The 22,101-nt window shown below is 30.7% G+C and overlaps 1 protein-coding gene across 5 annotated transcripts in view; it reads right to left on the bottom strand.

Annotated features, from left to right (window-relative positions):
* Positions 1–8,090: 8,090 nt before the first annotated feature.
* LOC110622795 (insulin-degrading enzyme-like 1, peroxisomal) overlaps positions 8,091–22,101 on the bottom strand; it is a 40,570-nt gene continuing 26,559 nt past the window's right edge. For 2 of the 5 annotated variants that reach the window (XM_043959466.1, XM_021767434.2), the window contains 12 exons: positions 19,883–19,985; positions 19,617–19,712; positions 19,354–19,546; positions 19,107–19,168; positions 18,727–18,831; positions 12,021–12,222; positions 11,722–11,930; positions 9,548–9,672; positions 9,408–9,459; positions 9,239–9,325; positions 8,933–9,055; positions 8,091–8,735 (listed from right to left, as the gene is read on the bottom strand). In XM_043959466.1, the coding sequence (XP_043815401.1) occupies positions 8,484–8,735; positions 8,933–9,055; positions 9,239–9,325; positions 9,408–9,459; positions 9,548–9,672; positions 11,722–11,930; positions 12,021–12,222; positions 18,727–18,831; positions 19,107–19,168; positions 19,354–19,546; positions 19,617–19,712; positions 19,883–19,985 (1,609 nt within the window). In that variant the 3' untranslated portion in view covers positions 8,091–8,483. Of the gene's footprint in view, positions 8,736–8,932; positions 9,056–9,238; positions 9,326–9,407; positions 9,460–9,547; positions 9,673–11,721; positions 11,931–12,020; positions 12,223–18,726; positions 18,832–19,106; positions 19,169–19,353; positions 19,547–19,616; positions 19,713–19,882; positions 19,986–22,101 lie in introns of those variants that run through there. The other 3 variants (XM_021767432.2, XM_021767433.2, XM_043959467.1) reach the window with 3 other exon arrangements.

The raw sequence follows: 22,101 nt of genomic DNA, 5'->3' as shown, positions 1-22,101 counted from the left end.
TTGATATAACATATTATTTAAAAATAATTGATCACGAAAAATAAATTTACTTTTAACAACATTTAAAGTAAAAATACAATTTTTTTTGTAAAGTTTGAATGATTTTTATGACAGTAATTTTTTTTTTCGAATAAAGAGATTATAGAAGCCACCTTGTGTTTTTGTAAATTAGACATTTTACGTAAAACAAAACTTAGTTAACTTATTTTAACATTAAATTTTTATATTATTTAATTCTTACATTTTATTTATTTTATTATTTTTTAGTATAATTAATTCCAATTAGAAGAATAAAAATAAAAACAGAAAGAAGGGGAAGCTAATGAGATTTAGCAGAAACCGAGCCTTTTGCCCGTTAAAGAAAACCAAAGAAAAAAGGGAGAGAATTCTCCTATAAAGTAAAAACGCTCTTAATTCCTGATCCATCTCTCTCAATAGGTCTTGAATTATATTTTTATGGGTTTTCCATTAGGTAATCCCCAATTCGCCTTTTAATAAAGTTCATAGATACATAATAAACAGCATTTTCAATCGATTTTACATGAAAGCTAGCAAACTGCATGAGATCACACTTCTGAGTTTTAATTTATTTCTTCATACTAATATTTTTAAATGTTTTGCTTTTCCGTAAACTATAAATACTAAGATTTTGTTTCTGTCTCGAAGAATTGAAATTGAACTGACTATTTTATTTTATTTTTTCCTTGAACCGACTATTCGTTAGCTTGAAAGGGCAGCTAATTGATTTTTTTTATTTAACTATATTTGTATATAATTATTAAGTTATAAAATATTGCTAAGAAATGCCAATCAAGTTAAAGCAATCGTTTTATATCTTTTCACAAAAAAAAAAAAAAGCAATCGTTTAAATTAGAAATGTCAGAGTTAAATGTTTTTATGTCTCTGGCCTTATTCAAATTTAATAGTATATATTAAATTTGATGAGTTCGTATTTAAAAATATATATATTAATTATACTATTCCTTGCCAATAAAAAAAACTTAAATTACAAACTCAATTTTTTATTTTTTAATTAATATTATATTGTTTAAAGATGGAAGAAAAAGGCATTGGCAAAGAGAGTTCAAGAGGGCAACCCCTACTTTGTCTCTTATGCTGTCTCCAGATCTAACAAATCATACAGGCCGAGAAACCTAGAAATCTTCAAATTCAAAATTCTGTGTCAAAGCTTGTTCTTGTTCTAATAAAGAATTCATATGTAATTTGAACAGAGGAATGATGCTTTTGGCACGAATAAAACTTATTTTAAATTAAGACTCAATTTTCGTCATGAAAAATATTTTTTTTTCATATTTTTTGATGCTTGTAATATTTAAAAAAAAATTAATGCAAATTATTTTTTATTTAAAAAATAAACATTTTTAAGAAAAATAATTTTATATTTTAAAGATTACTCAATTTTTAAAATTTAAAAATCTTATTAATCTATAATATATATAAAAGTATAGAGGGCCAACTTTTGAATGGACTAAAATATTTTTAAATTATTTATAATTAATTAATTAATATTTATATAATATTATAAATAATTTAATTTATAATTTATGTAATATTATAAATAATTTATTATGTTGAATTAAGGAAATCCTACTTCATATAGAATTTGAATTCATAATTTAATGAAAATTTATAATGTTGAATTGAAGACATCCTATATCAGAATAGTATAAATAATTTAATTATTTATTTTATGTTGTATTAAGAAATTTTATTTCATATAGAATTTGAATCTATAATCTATACTGTATTTTATTACTTTTACTATTATTTTAATACAAACATAACATTAAATTAAAATTCAAACATTATGAAAAAATAATTTTATTTTTTTTATCGGCTAATTAATTTGAGTCCTAAATAAAATTGTAATTCCTATTTGCAAATATTCTTATACTTAGATTTTTATTTTATTATTAAATTGAGTTAATTTAATTTTAATTTTATTTTCAATTAATGCTAATTATTATTTAGAAAGTAGTATTATAAATAAACTATGATCTTATTATTTAGGAAGTAATATCATAAATAAACTCTGATTAGTTTAAAACTATTTAAATTGAATTTTAATAATCAATCCTAATTCAAATTGAATTAAAATAATATATTTATATTAAGAGGTTATTTTTATTACAATTTCACCATTATTTTAAGATAAACATAATATTAAAATTAAGATTCAACCTTTATCATCAATTCAGGTTAATCTACGACCTAAAGATAATTTTACAATTTGAAAAAGGTAATTCTCTATAATTTATGTTTTCTGTAGTTATAATTTTTATTTGAAAATATTCTTATATAAATTTTTATTATATTATTAAATTGAGTTAATGTTATTTTATTTTATTTTATTTTTATTTTAATGTTATTTATTACTTTATAAGAGAAAACATCATGAATAAGTTTCTAACTCATTCCTAAAAAATAATCTTTCTTAATTATAATTTATATCTCTATACAACTTAATTATAATTTATATCTCTGTACAATCTTAAATCAATAAAATATATATTAATATGAGATCTAATAAAAATAATAATACCCATAAAATCTTAAATATTAACGACTTACAAAATTAAAGGTAAAGGCCAGCGCCCCACAACATCACTTAAAACAAATCTAGAAGCTATTTACCTGAAAATTTATAGAGAATGGAAACTTTATTCTATAAGTCAATCATACAAAAATTGTCTTATATTTAAAAAGAAAAAATTAACTATTTTTGTTAATTGCAACTTTTAATTTTTTTTCACTTTTTCGATGTTCTTATTGAATATTTTTTTAAAGATAATAATTTTTATTCTTACTTATTTTAGATTTATTCTAACTATTTGTTTTTATGACAAATATATCTAACTCTCATTAGTTTATATTACATTATGTTCAGATCTTATTAATCTTTATTACATTGTGTTTAAATCTTATTATTATCTATCTATATGGGACATAAATTGAAAAATATAAATGGTATGTTACTAGAACTTTTGCACTTTCTATTAACACCATAGATGAGCAACATTCATATTTATATTTTCATTTTCTCATTCTGTGAGAAATTATAACAATCTAACAAAAAAATATATTTTCATCTTCTCTTTCTGTGAGAAATTGTAACAATCTAACAAAAAAATAGGAGAGCATATAATTTAATTGAATAATTATTTATATCATTTTTAAATAATTTTTAAATTTATATAATTGCATGCCTTTTTATTCAACCGTAACTTAAAACTCATTAAAAAAATAACAATGACAAATTCATATTTTTTATTTAAAGACAAAATTCATGCGTTAAATTATTTCATTTATTGTATTTTTTATTATGAAATTAAATTTTAAAAATTAATCTGATATAATAAAAATTAAATATTAAATATTGATAAATATGGGGAGATTTAAATAATACTAACAATATATCATTTTAGTATGCAATAAAACTCTAATAATAAGAAAGTTAAATAATATTATTATTATATTCATTAATTAATTTAAATTAAAAATATTATTTAACACTTAAAATATTACAATTAAAATAAAAATAAATATATAAACACATAAATGCAGTTGTACGTTAAAAAAAAACTAGTACTACTAAATATAGATTTATGTATGAATTTATTAACATTATTTTTTTTTAATATTACACTTATATACTAAACATTAAATTATTGTTAAATAATAGTTTTATAAAAAGATCTTTTATAAAATATATATATTATATATATAACTTTTTTTTTTTATATAAACAAGTGGAGTCAACAAATACCCAAAAAGAAAAAATAATAACATATAGTTTTGACAAATTGTTGAGGCAAAATTGTAAAATACCCTTTCTAACATTCTAGGGTTGTTAGGAAAAGGACATGAAAGAAGAGGCACAATTGGGAAGTTCACCCCACACAGTGCCGTCAACAATGCGCGGCGAAAAGGCCAAAGCTTGATGTTTAAAGTGGACCCTTCCTAACGTCATGTAATAAATATTTGAATAACCAGAAACTGAACAAGTGAATATACATACATACAGCCTTCGAGAAATAAAAAATATACATGCAGCACGTCAGAAGGAGCAGTCTTTTTACTTTTGCCTTTACGCCCTTGTACTTCTATATATTTCATAATTTGCCCCTAATATTTTTCTTTTTAACATTTTCCAATTAATTAAATTACTTGGTCAAAATTTTGTGACTAATAGCATTTCTTGGACCTTCTGGAGATAGATTGGGTCATCTATTGAAGGAGACCACAATTTTGACCAAGACAATGTCACCACCCCTACTTTAAAATTTTTAAAAATAAAGTATTTTACTAACATTTTATTATTTACAATGGTTTATTATTATTTTGTATGATTAAATTACATTAAAATAATTTTAAATTTTAAATATCCACTAAAATTAAAATTTTAATGCGGCCGAATTAAAATTATAGTGTAATTGATTAGATTTATAAGATGGAGAAAGAAAAATAGCTATTTTCACGCTTAAATTGATAAATTAAAAAATAAGATGAGAGTAAAAAATTATTTAAAATTCAGAGTATTAATATAAAAAAATAATATATTTTTATCTCTGTAATCATTAATTTTTATATTGTAATAGAATAATTAATTATAATATTTTTTGATAATATAGCAATATCTATTATATCAGATTATAGCTGTTAAATGATAATTTAATTATTATGGAGACCTGTTCTAATTTTTTAGAAGGTAGATCTGTCTGATTTGAAGTCGATCTGTTTTGATATCCCATATTTTCTCTTGATTTCTAGTACGGTAGTCGTTTAAAGTTTCTTTTTTGCAGGTAAATTACTTATTCACTTATTAAATTTTGTGGTGCTAACTATTTTAAAGTGATAATTTACCGTTTACTTGAAAAAAATTCTTATACACAGAATCAATTATATTTTTTTATTAATTTTAATTATTAAAAGTTAAAAAAAACATAAAATATTTTCAATAGTTTTGATTATTTACTTAGAAAAAAGAAGGATAACTTTAGGAATAAATTTTTTTCTCTTCCCTTTTAATAAATCATGATATTAACTCAAAATTTTAATAATACTGATTAATAAATAAATTTTTTAAAATTTTTAAAAATATTTAATGTAATTTTAAAATTAAAAATTTAATTATTAAATTTTTTATATTAAAAAAAATTAAATAGTAGTTTTCCTAATTTTTTATTATATAATATATCTTGATATCAAATATTTATAAGGTGCGTAATGTAAACATCATGCCCCGTGTGTGTGCAAAGTTAAACACAATAAAAAAATCAAAATTTATTTTGTATTGATCAGTGGTACAGCCAAAAAATATATCATATCATGCAGTATTTGAACATTAATTTTAATTTTGTAAAATAAAAGTTGATTTTTTAAAATAATTACAATATATATATATATATATATATATATATATATATTATTTTGTGCTGTTTGGAGGGCTTACAAGCAAATATGAAAAGGTGGAGAAGGGAGAATGAGTAAACAAAAAAAGTTGAAATTAACATGGAAAGAGAAAAAGAGTGAACTAACAACAAATAGAGAGAAAAGTCAGAGAAAGCCAAAATTACAGGAAAAATCTCCCTATATTAACCAACATTGTGATGACTCTCTCCACCGTCTCTCAAACTTCAAGCCTCTCTCTCTCTCTCTCTCTCTCTCTCTCTCTCTCCCTCTCTCTCAGACAAAGGAGCAAAAGAGAGAGCTTTTAAGTTTTCAGGCATTTGGAAGAAGAAAACAGTATTTGTGTAGAGAGAGAAGAGATGAGCAAGTACGTGGAATTGCTGGATGCTGGTGTCAGAATTGCTGGAAGATTTTACTCTCACTGCCCACATACTGCTCGCATGTACTACCATCCTCCCTCTAACTCCGACAACCACCATCTCTACCACCACGACGACGGCCATGACGGTGGAAGTTTCACTCACGCGCAGGTTCAGGATTCTACACGGTTATCCAGTTGTGGAGACAAGGCCGCTAAGGCGTTTGATGCCTCTGATTTGATCTTTTATTCTGTAATGTAGAAAAAGAAGAAATTTGTTGCCAAACTAGAAAAAAAGAAACTAGTGCCCAAACCAAACTTTTATTGAAAAGAATTACTATCCCTAACTAATTTCTCTTTATTTTTGAAAAATATGAGTATATTTTTGTTCAATATTAATTATTTAGTTATTCCTTAAATATACAAATTCATTAAATCCTTTTTTTTACATTTATTCAAAATTAATACCAACATTTTTCTTGATATTGGTTAAGGTTTTCAATACCATCAATTCTGACTTTTGGATGCATTTAGTTTGGTCTTGTTGCGATTCATAGTATTAAGAAAGAGGGCAGTTTAAATTTTAAAAAAAAAAAATAAGAAAGAGGGGAAATTTTAATATATTATGAAAATTCAGGTGTTGTTTAGTACAAATTGAAAAAGATGAGCAAAGAATTACACAAAGAAATAAAGCAGGTTGGAGGTTGACCTAATAAAAAGTACAAGATCAATGGTCAATAATTCAATAAATGAGTCGTTAGAAAATTAATTAAATATAATATTATTAATATAAAACTAAATAATATTTATTAAAATTTTAAAAATAAAATTTCACTTTCACCGTTAATATATATATACACATACACACATATTTTAAATATTATTATCAAATATTTTATATTTATAGATAAGCATAAAAATTTATAAAATAATTATATATTAAAAGTGAATAAGTATTGTTTTATAAAATTTATTATATTATTATAATGTAATGAATATATATTTTTTGAAATTAAAAAATATATACAGTTACCCATTTAATTTAATTTAATTAGATAATTTTTACTGTCACTCAACTTTATTTTTATTCATAAAATAATTCACCTTTTAATCTTGCCTACAAATGGTCGTAAACATAAAAATCCGGTGGAATATCCGGTGAAAGACATATGTAATATGTTCTACGTGTCATTTAGAAGTTTTTTTGGATGAATGTTCAATTTTGATCTTAAACTTCTAGTTCATGTCCATATAATTCCATTTTTAACTTTTTTGTCAAATTAATCCTAACCTTTTTAAGTTAGGAAAAATTAATTTTTTTTAATTCTTTTTTATTTTTATTGTTTGAAAATAAATAGGCTTTAGTATTTAAAAATAATTTTAATATATAAATTATTATTTTTATTAATAAAAATTTAAATATACATTATTTTAATTTTCTAAGAAAATGATTAGTTTTGTCTTAAATTTTGCTTTAAAATTAAAAAATATGCTTATTTAGACAAAGATCGAAAGTTTTCTTAAATAAAAGAAACATAAGACATTCTATGTAGGACTTACATCGGAAATTTCATTGGATTCTAAGGATATATATATATATATATATATATATATATATATATATATATATTTTAAATTAGAAAATTAGATTCAAAGATATATATATATATTTTTAAATTAGAAATTAAAAATAAAAAGAATAAAATTTAAAATTTTTTAAATTTATTCAGATATACTTACTATTAATTATATTAAATTTGTAAGTGTTATAATAATATATTTATAAAGTGAAGTGATCAAATAAAAATTACTTACGCAAATACTCGATAAATTTTGCATTTAGAGATTAATTAAATTGATTGGATCACAATAATTTCGATTCATCTGCTGACTCACACCGTCTCATTTTCTTTTCTTATATAATAAAAGAAAAAAAATTATAATTTTATTTATGAACTTTTTTATTATGTTAAATTACATTTTAACAAACATGTCATTAGCAACCACTTATAAGAATATCTGGAAAAAAAAAAAGAACTGGGTACATATCCAAGCAGCTAAAGACGAGAGAGTATAGTAAACGACAAAATGCTTCTGAATTTAAAAAAATTTCAAATAAGTCATCCTTTCAAATTACTGTTGCATCCATGGACAGACAATCATAAATGCTTAGTAGGATCTCATACATGGTAAATAACCAATTGAAATGAAATATTTAAAGTATATCAATGCATGAAAGGACATCAATTCATATCCCAGATTTATAGAAGTAGAGTCTCAGATTCATAAAGCCAGGAGGATAAGTTCCAAAAAGTGAGATTACACAACATAAATTTTATTGCCAGTTCCTAAACCCATATTTATGTTTCCAACTTATACAAATGTTTTACAAATTTTGAAGGTTTACTTAAGCTTAAGTTACAATATAATCTTTTAAGTTTGCAAGTTGAAATCCTAAGAGTATTAGAAACAGGACTTCACATCCTGATGCGATACAAGAAAACATTACTCATCACTCCTTGAAACTCACTTCAAAACATGGCATCGCCACGAGGTTTTCTGTCTTGTTTACCTCAGAGAGCTAAGCCTCACTGCAGAAGCTCCCAAGTTGTATCAACCAGTTTGTGCAAATTAGAGGAGGAAAAAGTTCCATTTCTGATCCTCTATGAACAGGTTCAATTACAAAGTTCCATCTCTACAACTTCATATAGCCGAAGCCCCCTTTGAAAGAACCGTAAAGAGGTTGTGATCTTTTGAAGCTGAAAATATCATCTATTTGAACAGAGTTGGATGAAACTGATTCAGTTTTATCTGATGCATACTCTGATAAATGTGGGGCCCCGTAGACACGAACGCTTAATGTCCTCCTCTGAGGTGCACTGACTTTTATATATTCATTGAAGAACTCCACAAATTCTTTCTGCTCCAGTTGCCTTAGTGCAGCCACCTATTTTCAGCATTCATCAAAGATAAATTGATGATGAGAAGCTATATGGACTAAAAAGCTTTAATCGGCTAAAACTCAATAGAGTCACTTGTTCTGATTCCACATTAGAATTCATGGAGTGCAGAGAAAAATTCCCAACCATAAATATAAAGAGCAAATATTAAACATCTGCAGAAAGATCATATAGGTATCCATACCTCACAATCTTTTCTATCAAACTTTAAGGTCCCATAATATATTTCTTGCCAGTAAAATCGAGATTCTTCCCTCAAATTTTTGTGCTTCTCAAGCTTCATATCAATCAAAGCATTAGCATTTTTCTGCACAGCACCCAGTTCAGCAGTCATTCACTTTGTATTACCAAGGAATTCATCCAAAATCAAATGGAGGCAAATGGATTTACACAAAAACTTTCACCAGTAAACCACACAATTGGAAACATTCATCCACTTCTTAAAATACGCACAGTAATTTACTTATCTATGTGCAACTATTTATGTCACCTGGAATTCTTCATTTGTCATCTCATAAAGTTTAGTTTCAAATATCTTGAGGAATGCCTCGACTCTCAAATCAATGCGTGCAGGACCCTGTCAAGAATAACAAGATAAATAACAAGAATATGAGATGATGTTACATTGCAGAAAACTTTTACAAAGATGTTCTACATACCTTTACAGTCGATTGAATAATAAATTGTACACCTTGAACACCAAAATCATTCCTATATTAAGAGAAATTTGGTAAAGCCTTAAATGGCCTAGCAGTTTTGCAAATTTGATATACATCTTGAAGAAACAAATTTCAGATACCTGGGCATTAGTGCAGTGATATATCCAAGTTGCTCAACTGATCTAAGCTGGTGGAAAGCTGGTTGCTTAGCAATTAGAGCAAAAAGCTGAAGTTTCACATTTGGCACAAAATCATCTCGATGAACCTAGTCCAATTCAATTTTAGCAGCTATGAGAACCTCATAAAAAAGTCACCAACATAAATAATTAATCAATCCAGACATTTACCAGAAAAAGCTTACAAAAAAAAAAAAAGCTTTTAAAAGTGATGTTTTACTATTTGGTCCTTCTAGTAACAATTGTGTTAGTCAAAGAGGGAAGTTTATACAAGTCACATCCATAAACTCCTACAAACATCAATACCACTAAATGAATCACCCCATCTTTGATTAAAATATTTAACCAAGTTTGGAATGCCACGTTCTATATTATAACTCGGATGTCGATAATTATACTATTTGCTTATATTATTAAAATTACCAAATGAAACGTTATTTTATTGGTTTTACTTAATGTGAAAAGCCTTTTATAGTGGTATTTTGGTGTATTTCCCGTTTTGAAAATGCTCCTAGACCTATAAGATAGTTTTAATACCATAACAATTCAAACTCTATAATCTAATAAGTTACAATACTATTACCAACAAAAAAAACTAAAATTTATTACATTTGTAAAGAAAAGGATCAAGGTTGTATACCAAATTCAAAATTTCAAGTTACGGTTTAAATGTTTACATATACATGCCATATATTAACATCATTTACATAAATGTACAATTTTACAACCCAAAAGTTTTGCTGATGTAACTCTGAATGGCTGGCAGATTACTGTTTCCAAGAGATCTTACAAAAACAAACCATAAGACATAATGCACACCCATACAACTAGATTAAGAAACCCCACATCCTGAACCCTTCAAAACAAGGATCTTAAGACCTGAAATGACAAAGAGGGCGACCATCAACCATTGATCAAATTTATCCAAAACAAATAATCGAATTCATTACATGTTGGCTGAATCTGGGATTGAATCTAAAGGAATGCAAGGCCAACGGTGATGAAGATGAACATATTTGGAGAAGTCGAAGGCAATGAAGATGAAGAAATCTGAAAGAGCTGAACAAGGGCAGGGAAGAAGAAGAAGAAGAAGAAGAAGAGGAGGAGGAAGATGACATACTAGAGGCACTCTAGACGCACAGTGGATGAAGATCAAGGGACAAGAGAAGGTGGAAAGAATTGAAGAGTGAGAGAGATAAGAATGAACTGGGCAGTGGGTTAGAGCTAGGTTTCTTTAAGATTATACATATAGCGTTGGTTTGGTCCTGCTCGATTTTTAGTTTCAACAGAAAACTGCTCAACCTATTTAAATTTCTTAAAGCAGGGCATTTATAACTTTTAATTAAAGATTGAAGGAATCTTTAACAATTATTAACAAAAGGGTAAAATATCGTATTTTAAAATAACGAGGTATATTTTAATCGGCCCTAATAGTTACAACAACTAATTAATTATATCAAAATTTGAGTACCCTAATAGTAATTTTCCTTAATAGCAATGAATTTGTCATTGTACATAGGCAAGGAACACATAAACAAAATTAAGTCCTGAGAACTAATATACATATTCTCAAGTAAGCTAAATTGCCAATAGACATTGAAATTTGGTCCCTTCAAGAAAATGAGAACAAATACAAGCAAAAATTTAAAAATATTTTTATATGTTCAAGGAAAAACAAAAAATTAAACATTAAGAGATAAGAATGAGAGGCCAAAAGAAAGGACAAAGAAAATATTAATCCTCCTTGAAGAAAGAAAAACCAATATTCTAACACAAAAATGCTCTGCAAGCTTTTTGCATTTCAGTTATAGAAATGCCTTCAGAGAAACCATCGTCACTGGAGAACACAAGAATTCAAAATAATAAATTGTCTTGCATTTTTGGACTTTTTTCCCCTTTCCAGAATCCATCAGATGGATATCACTTGAAATGTGGAATAAAAATAAAGCAGACCATGTATATTGCAATGATAGAAATAAAAGCTCAGTTGGAAACATATTTTTTTGGACATACAGGTAGCACACATGGATGTCCAAGGACTTTAGAGGCCAAAATAGCAAAAGAGGAACATAAAATCAAATACATTTAAAGCAACTCCATATATTCAAATAAATTTCTTCACAAACAAATCTAATCACCTGAATGTAATGCACCAAAGCAGAATTTTCATCAGTGGGATTCAAGCCTTTAATTGGGTAAAAGTAACTCTTTCCCTTTTCAAGCTTGATAACTCTATTGCTCAAATGCTGGGATCGGAATAATGGTTGGCATATAGGATTTGGACCCTTGTAAAAGACATCTTCAATATGCTCAATTATTGACTCTGCCTCACTGCTTTCAATGTTACCTGAAACAAAATAATAACAAAATGATTCTGCAATCAAAATTTCAATAGAAACATTATAGAAATATTGGAGCGATAATCGAGGCAAAAGACCTGCTATATAACATTCCAAGAAAGATCTAGAAAGCATCATTGGAGCAAACTTAGCAAGATCTTCTGCTTCAAGATGAGGAAGCACTTCAAGCTCATCCATCCACGGCCATGCTTGATTCTGTAGAATTAAAGAGCAATAGTACATAGCCTGCTGATATGGTTGCTGAAATTTGAAATTTTCATACTCCTTTATCACCATTTCCTGGATAAAGAGCGAGAGTGTGAGACCATGCACTTTTAAGATGAACAATGAAATTTCCATACTTTATCCTTCATTCATCAACATGAAGACAGCATGATGGAGAATTTTTACATATATAGTCAAATAAAATTCAACTAAAACAAAAGAAACCAATCCAGTGGCCTCAAAAAATGGCAGACACACTTGTCCAAATCCCTTCATTACATGCATTCACCTTGGACAGAGAAACCAGGTGAAAGAACAACATAAAAATTAAAAAAATTTTAAGGGAAAAAAGAGAAGAGAAGAAACACATACTGGGGTCTATGGAAGTTGTATACTCTCGATCAAATTACTTGCTAAAGAAGTTGAAAAGGAAATTGTAACTTTGTCCACACAGGGCTTTGCTAATTTCTATTCTCTCGATGTTCTAGTCATATGAATATGGAATTTGGACACTAGTCATGAAGAACAGTGACAGTATCTTAAAGGCATAATGCTGTCTATCCTACTATATTTTTTCATATGCATTTTTAACTGCAAAATCACTAAGTATAGGTCGTTAACTTTGCAAAAGCTTTCCTTTGCCTATAAAAAGGATATTTTGTAGCTGGAAATCAGAAGAAAAAGAGAAAGGAGAGGTTCTGTCAAGGGTTGTTGGAAAATGAAAAAGAAAAGAAAAAAACTTTGTATTTATTTGTTTTTGTTTTTCAATGATGTTTGATTTTTGATCTTCTCTACATCTTATCTCTCTTTTGTGATGTTAATCCCATGTTCTGCGATGTATGTTACCTAAGTTCCAGCTATTTTCATCTTTATTTTGCTATTGCAAATCTTACGCAAACCTTAGTTTCTATTCTGTTTTCATGATACTTTATTTTCTAAGTTATTTCGGTCTAGTTTTAGATATATATTTTATATTTTTAAATATCTAATTTCAATTTTAGATATCTATTTTTCGTTTTAAAATGAACATATTATTGGAGCTTCCAAAGCTTTCTGTTTTTATTTCAATGGTGATATTAGAGCTTGTTTTCATTTTCAACAGTGGCATCAGAGTCCAAATGATTTCTAAGAGGCCTTTTTCAAAGCATTCATGGTTGTTTTGTTGAAATGAAGTTTAGTTTATCAAGTTTGTTATTTTTATCCTCCATTTTCATATTTGAAGAAACTATGAGAGCTTGTATCTGTATCTTTGTTTAGAAGCTTTCTTTTTAAATCTGTGAGGGAATCAATAAGTCTAAAAATTGTAAAACATTTCTTTGAAGAGATCGGCATGTCTATAAACTGTAGAGCTACAAACTGGCATGTCTCTAAAGTGTAGAGTTACACAGCGGCATGTCTCTAAGTTATAGAATCTTTGTTTGAAGGGACAACAGTAAAATCTTTATTTGAAGGGACCAACATATTCATAAACTACAGAAAAAAAATTATTTAAAGGGACCTAGTGCATGTCCATAAAGTGCTAAACTTTGTAAAATTAGTGTTGAAGGTTTTTTAGATGTTGATTGGGTCGGAGCCAAGAATAACAAAAGATCTACTACAGACTACTGCATTTTGTTAGAGGAAACCTTGTATCCTGAAAAAGTAAAAAGCAGAGTATTATATCCAGATTGTTATAGGAAGTAAATCTATATATAGGAAGTAAATATGAATAGATTTGTTAGTTGCTTAATCTCAGGGGTTGCATGATCATAGGCTTACTTTCCTTTCTAGATAGGTTTTTTTATGTATAACTATATTGTAATCTCTATTATAATAGAGACAAGAAATATTACTTTCCTATATGGTATCAGAGCCTTGTAGACAAAAGATTTGAAATTTTTTTCTCTGTTCTATTTGGAGACTTAAGGCTCCTTTTGTCCTGTTCTTTTAGATTACCTATATAGGGTGACATTTGTCTCTCACCGCCCATCCAGGAAGGACGCCGGAGAGCGGGCAACGCTGCCCTGAAGAGCTGACGAATGTTTGACCGACAAGTGGCCTTCATGCGCCGCAACTTGTTTCTGACACTGTCCCACTCGCCGGCGCATGGAGATGCACCGATTGCCCGACTGTGCTCCACTCACCATCGCCGGTGACGCCCCGAGGTCCTCTCTTCAGTTCTGTGGTCAGTTTGCCATTTGGGTATTTTGTGGAGGTATTTTTGAATTGGATTGCATTTTGGATACTGTTCACGTCACTGGGACTGTTCACATCTTTTTTTTCTTTTTTTTCTTTTGTGACTTCTGTTGCCATTGATTTGGATGGATTGTTTCCATGGCTAAAATTAAAAACACCATAGCTGATGCGATTCCTGTGATGACTAAAATCACAAAACAATTAAATAGATCTAATTTTCTGGATTGGAGTAAGAATAGCTATCCGTATATATTTACGTAGTATCGGAATGGACAATCACCTTCTAAAGATCTTCCAACTCATGACAATAGGAAAGACTAGACGATGGATGATGCTCGATTATTTTTGCAAATCCAAAATTCTATTCCTAGTGAGATAATCAGTCTTACTAATCACTGTGAATTTGTTAAAAAATTAATATATTATTTCGAGTTTTTATACTCAGGCAAAGAGAATATTTCTTGCATTTATGACGTGTGTAAGACATTTTATCGAACTAATAAACAGAATAGAACTCATAACTCATATTTTATGAATTTTAAGAGTTTATGAGAAACTTAATGTCTTGATACCTTTTAGCACATATATGAAAATTTAACAAGCTCAATGAGAGTAAATGGTTATTATGAGCTCCCTTGCAAGTCTCCGTCCAGAGTTTAAGACAGCTAAATCTTAGATTCTTTATAACTATGAAATATCATCGTTACATGATGTTTTTACTAGGGTGTTACGTATAAAATCTTCCTCTCCAATTCCTTCACACACTACTTGTGCCCTTGTTAGCCGCAATGATAGTGGCAGACATAATAATAGAGATGGGAACAGGAAAAGTTTTAATAATAGTAGAGGATCTCAGCGTCCTGGAGAAGCAATTAGTACTTTTGACTCTGGTGGAATCATTTATTATTATTGTCGTGAACCTGAACACACTAATAAGACATGCCTGGAACTTCAACATAAGAATCAACGCTCATAAATGGAGCACATGGCAGTTGAGGCTTCTCCTGATAAGGGAATTTTGATATCTGCAAATGAGTATGTACAATTCACTCAATACCAAGCATCTCTAAAAAATCTTCTAATTCTCCTATCACTACAATTGCAACTCAGATAACTCTACTGCATGCCTTGTGTCTTCATTCTCAAAATGGGTTATTGATTCTAGTGTTATCGATCATATGTCAGGTAATTCTACCATTTTGTCCAATCTTGAATCTCATACATCATCTTCTTATGTTACTCTTATTGATGACTCTAAATCTTCTATCATGGATTCTGAACATGTCAACTTAGCACCTTCTCTTTCTGTATCCTCTGTGTTATGCCTTTTTAATTTCTCCTTTAATTTGCTTTTCATTAGTAAACTTACTCATGCACTAAATTGTTGTGTCTTGTTCTTTCTTGATTATTGTGTATTTTAGGATCTTTCGAAAAAGCAGATTACTAGTAGAGGACGTGAGTCAAAGCGTCTTTGCATCCTGGATCAGAAACTACCTAGATCTCGTGCATGTTCCACGAGTTTCACTCCTTTTGATGTTCATCATCGGTTAGGGCATCCTTCTCTCTCTGCTTTGAATAAGTTATGTCCACAGTTTCATTCTTTATCTGTTTTAGATTGTGATTCGTGTCAATTTATCAAATATCATTGTTTACCTATAGTGTTCGAGTTAATAAACAGGCTTTGTCCCCCCTTTGAGTTAGTACATTCAGATGTTTTGGGTCCTTGTCCTATTGTGTCTAAATCTGACTTTAAATACTTTGTTACTTTTGTTGATGATTTCTCTCGCGCTACTTGATTATTTTTAATGAAGAGTCGTTCATAATTATTCTCTATTTTTTGTGCTTTCTATGCTGAAATCCAAACTTAATTCAATATTCTATTGGAATATTGCAAAGTGATAATGCTAAAGGATATTTTTTTGGAAAATTTCAATCTTATTTGCCACAAAAAGAGATTCTTCATCAGTCTTTCTATGTTGACGCTCCTTCACAGAATGGGGTTGCCATACGAAAAAATCGATATCTTCTTGAAGTAGCTAGAGCTCTCTTATTCCAAATGAAAGTCATTAAATGCTTTTGGACCGATGCAGTGTCCACTGCTTATTTTTTGTTAAATTTTGGGTCAGGCCTAACTCACCCCAAAACCTAACTCAAGGGGAGGATTGCCTATGACTCATATAAGGGGCACATTACCCCTTTCCACAACCGATGTGGGATTCAACACACCCCCCTCACGCCTAGAATTTTACTGGTGTGTGAAATATTTATGGGAGGCCTAATCTCAGATGGGGAGGCTCTGATACCATGTTAAATTTGAGCCAGGCCTAACTCACCCTGCCCAACATCGGATGGGGAGGCTTTGGTACCATATTAAATTTGGGCTAGGCCTAACTCACTTTTGGGTGATGGGTGAGTTAGGCCTGACCCAACTTTAATATGGTATCAGAGCATCCCCATCTGATGTTGGGTCTCCCATGAATATGTCACGCACCAGTAAAATTCTGGGCGTGAGGGGGGTGTGTTAAATCCCACATCGGTTGTGGAAAGTATATGAGCCATAGGCACTCATCCCCCTTGAGCTAGCTTTTGGGGTGAGTTAGGCCTGACCCAAATTTAACATGGTATCAGAGCCTCTCCATCCGATGTGGGACCTCCTATAAATATGTCACGCAATGGTAAAAATTCTGGGGATAAGGAGTAATGTGCTCCTTATATGAGTCATAGGCAATCCTCCCCCTTGAACTAACTTTTGGGGTGAGTTAGGCCTGACCCAAATTTAACATGATATCAGAGCCTCTCCATCCGATGTTGGGCCTCCCATGAATGTCACGCACCAGTAAAATTCTGAGCGGGAAGGGATGTGTTGAATCCCACATCAATTGTGGAAAGGGGTAATGTGCCCCTTATATGAGTCATAGGCAATCCTCCCCCTTGAGCTAGCTTTTGGGGTGAGTTAGATCTGATCCAAATTTAACATTTTTTAATCAATCGCATGCCGTCCTCCATTCTTTATGGTGATATCCCTTATAACATTTTGTTTCTCACTAAATCTTTATTTCCTATTAACCATGTATCTTTGGGTGTACTTATTTTGTTCGTGATGTTCGTCCACATATTACTAAATTAGATCCCGAATCACTCAAATGTGTCTTTCTTGGCTACTCTCGGCTTCAAAAAGAGTATCCTTGTTTTTCTCTTCATCTTAATCAGTACCTTGTGTCTGCTAATGTAACATTTTTTGAGTCCACTCTGTTCTTTCCATCATCATCTGTTTATGACACACAGGGAAGGAAGATGACCTCTTGGTATACACTGTTCGCTCTTTGTCTCACCCTCAGAATCTTCCTGCATCTTCAGCTCATGTCAGGTCGCCCTCCCATTTTTAATGTTTATTCCAAACGCCTAAAGGACTCTGACTCTGCTCCGCTATCAGCTTCTTCGTCGGCGGACACCTTGCCCTCACCAATTCGTCACCATCTGATTTGGATCTGCCCATTGCTTTTCGCAACGGTAGACGTACTTGCACTCATCCTATTTCATCTTTTATGGTAATTCTTCTCTTGTCATTTTGCCACTGTTTTATATTCTATTTCAATCCCTAAAATTATTATCGAGACTTTATCCCACTCTGATTAGCACGTTGCTATGGAAGAGAAAATGATAGCCATAAACACTAATGGTACTTGGGAGTTGGTGTCCTTTCCTTTATGAAAGCGGGCTATTGGGTGTAAGTGGGTGTTTCCCATAAAAATAAACCCTGATGGATCTGTTGCTCGCCTTAAACCCGTTTAGGGCCAAAGGTTATGCTCAAACTTATGGAGTTGACTATTCTGATATCTTCTCTTTGGTTGCTAAATTCGCATCTGTTTAATTGTTCGTTTCCTTGGCAGCTACAAATGATTGACCTTTGCATTAACTGGATATTAATTTTTTTTTTTTCACCATGGTGACCTTTAGGAGGAAGTTTGTATTGAGCAACCACCTGGTTGTTTTGTTGCTCAGGGGAAGTTAGGCAAGATTTGTAAACTTTGAAAATTCCTTTGTGGCTTGAAACAGAGTCCTTGAGCATGGTTTGACAGGTACAATGAGGTGGTCTAACAGTTTAGAATACAGATGAGTAAGTATGATCACTGAGTGTTTTATCACAGAAAGTAATGTTGTCAACATTACATCTCTATAAGAATTTCTCAAAACACAGTTCAAAACAAAGTATTTTGGGCTCCTCAAGGATTTGAGCTTTAAAAGGATCACTGTCCTGATTCAGTACAGCATTATGAACACAGAAAATTCTCACTACTTTGACAATTGATTCAAAAGGACGCACCTTTCAAAAGAGCACCAGTGAGAAATTTGATAATGCTGGAAACTACAGATCAATGAAGAATGTGAATCCTTAATCATTACCTTGATCACAGAAAATCTTTCAGGATTAACTTTAAATTTTGCAATCTTTTCAATAACTGCTTCCAGTAAGATCCTCAGTTTGTGATTATAACCAACCACAGTCACCTAAAGAAGCAGATATAAACAGCACGTAAGTATATTCATAATCAATATCCCCCTCAAACACAAGAGAGAGAGAGAAGGGGAAAAAAAAGAGTGCATCACAGCACAAAATGATTATAATATCATGAAAACTTTGAAGATTGCAATTCATTACAAAAGCACACAAAAAGAAAAGGGAAGCCGGGTGGGGGGGCAGGGAAATAACTAGGGAAGAAAGAAGATTTTCAGTTTTATATTTCCCCCTCCACCACAGACATAATAAGAAGTTTGATTACTACCTGAAAGCCACTGTCAGTGTTTGTAATGCCATAATATAGACCAGCAATCTGTGCATGATAAGCTGAAACATACAAAACAAATTAAGCTGCAACTAACATTTTAAAAGAGATTTATGAAAAACAATTTTTATTTTTGGGTTCGGACGACCATTAAATAAAAAACTATTGCAATTTAAAACAAAATAATTCAAAAGAGAATGTAAATCTCTCTCTTCACTGAGGTAAACTCAAGTTTGATTCATCTTACCATATTCATTCAAATAATCCATTAACAATCGAGTGAACATATCAGTTAGAACTTCAGCATCAGGAGAGCTGCCAGCATGGGGACAACTGAAATCTATCTTAACATATGCCTTGGGTGTAGAGAACATTGTGTCGGGCTTGTACCACAAAGAAGATAAGGATGACTTTCTTAAAAGAACTGGAAATTTGACCTGCTTTAAAGGTCCATCAAATCAGAAACTACTAGCAAAAAATATACAGGTGGAATCAGATATCTGATCAGACCTTCTCTTGAGCAGTTTTTAGTGATAAATCAGTAGGGATAAACACATTAGGTTCTGGTAAATGCAGATTTACAACAGGAGCAGACAGCATCCATTCCTGCAATCAGACATTACTTTAGTGCAAAATTTCTTTTCCCTAATGTAGAAAAATATGCAATTTAGTCAGCAACAAACAAGACAAACTATTAAGTATATCCAAATAACATTACTTTTTCACTAGTTATCATTATGTTGAATGCGATCACAAAAGCCAAATCCATCACTAACCTGAATTGCGCAGGTGGTGATTTTCTCAATACTGTAGGCAGTTCCATACCATGGCTCTACCATTTCAGTTTTTCCTTCAAATTTCTTCGACTCCCAAAAGATTCTGTAGAAGAAAGGGATAATCAGGCAATACATTTTAGAACCACAACTGTGACCCAGGTTGCAAATGATTGGCAATCATTGTACACTTCCAAGAACCAACAGGCATCAATCAGTGGAGCACAATGAGAATGCCACCTTATTAGTATATGACTCCATATCCATATTTAAATGGATGAACAAGGGAGGGATAATGTATCAATAACAGTATTATACTTGGATGGAATGTTGGCGTATTGGACTGTACTGCGTCCGGCACTACTACTGTGAATTTCTTCAAAATTCACAAAATAACACTATTGAGATAATTTTTGTAAATAGTCAAGATTTTCCATGATAGTGTGCATTAGGTGCTTAAATTACGATTAGGCTAAAATTAGGGGATTGATTTAATTTGTTACCTATTATGTACTCTTGTAAGTAGTATTGTTGACCAATTAGGATTGATTATAGAGATTTTATTCTTATTGTAAATATTCATAATTTAAGTTGATTATTTGTATATAAATACTCAAATCTTGTAAAGATTAATTCAATTGAAATAGAATAAAAAATTCATTTCAAAATTCTTCATGGTATTAAAGTTTTGCCACCTTAATTGGCATAAATTTCAAACCTGTCACAAAAAAGTTAGGGTTAACTAATAGGTCAAGCTTCTAGGCTACTATATCAAGAGAGTTGTTCGACACCACCCATCCCAAAGGAAAGCCCATCCAATTTCCGGGCCATTCCCCTCGTCATTGTCGTCACCGTCCGGTCACACGCATGAAGCCACGCGCCGTCTCAAGATTACGCGTCTCTCCCATGTGCTGGCGCATGTAACATTTTCTAGTGGTCTTTTTTGACGGCTATCCGGAACCCATGACTTGGTTCACTTTTTTTTGGCGTATGAGACATTTTCCGGTGGTTTTTTTCGGCAGTGATTCTTTTTGCAGACTCATCTTCAAGTCGCAAGTTGCGCATCTGATCTGCCTAGACTCTTCCCTTTTTGCCTGTTGTAGAAGGATAATATTTGTTGTATTTCACAATAGAGATTACAACCTATTTATACATAAGAGACGGTATCTAAACAGGAAGGAAAATCAAGCCTATGATTATACAATCCCTAAGATTAAGCAACTGACCCATCTATCAATATTTACTTTCTATATTAACATATTTACTTTCTATAACTTATAACGCTCTCCCTCAAGTTGGATCATAAATATTAATCATGCCCAACTTGTTACATATATAATCAACTCGAGTCCCATTTAGAGCTTTAGTGAAAAAATCTCCTAATTGTTCTCCAGTTCGGATATGTCCTGTTGATATTATCTTTTGTTGGATCTTTTCACGAATAAAATGACAATCAATCTCGATGTGTTTAGTCCTCTCGTGAAATACTGGATTGGAGGCAATGTGGATAGCTGCTTGATTATCACACCACAACTCAGCAGGCACCGAATTTGTGAACCCAACTTCTTTCAACAGTTGACGTACCCACAAGATTTCACAAATGGCTTGTGCCATGGCTCGATATTCAGATTCAGCACTAGAACGGGAGACCACATTTTGCTTCTTACTTTTGCATGAGACCAAGTTACCTCCCATAAAAACACAATACCCAGCAGTTGACCTCCTATCAACTTTCGAGCCTGCCCAATCAGCATCATAAAAGCATTCAATATTTGAGTGCTCATGGTTACCATAGAATAGGCCTCGCCCTGGGGCCCCTTTAAGGTAACAAAGAATCTGTCCCAGAGCATCCCACTGAGCAATAGTAGGAGAAGACATAAACTGACTTACCACACTCACTGAATATGCAATATCAGGACGAGTCACCGTCAAATAATTCAGCTTGCTAACTAATCTTCTATACCTTCCAGGATCTGCAAATGGCTCACTGTCTTCTGTGGTAAGTTGAAGGTTAGGGGTCATTGGGGCACTACAAGGCTTAGCACCCAATTTTCCTGTTTCTGCCAACAAATCAAGAACATATTTTCTTTGAGATAAGAAGATGCCTTTCTTACACCGCATAACTTCGATTCCCAAGAAATATTTCAAGGAACCCAAATCCTTTGTATAAAACTGTGTTTTAAGAAATTCTTTTAGGGATGTGCCAGCAATGTCACTTCCTG

Source organism: Manihot esculenta, chromosome 9 (genome assembly GCF_001659605.2).
Source record: "Manihot esculenta cultivar AM560-2 chromosome 9, M.esculenta_v8, whole genome shotgun sequence".
Lineage (NCBI taxonomy): Eukaryota > Viridiplantae > Streptophyta > Magnoliopsida > Malpighiales > Euphorbiaceae > Manihot > Manihot esculenta.
The sequence above is the reverse complement of the archived record's forward strand: the minus strand, read 5'-3'. Positions and strand labels throughout refer to the sequence as shown.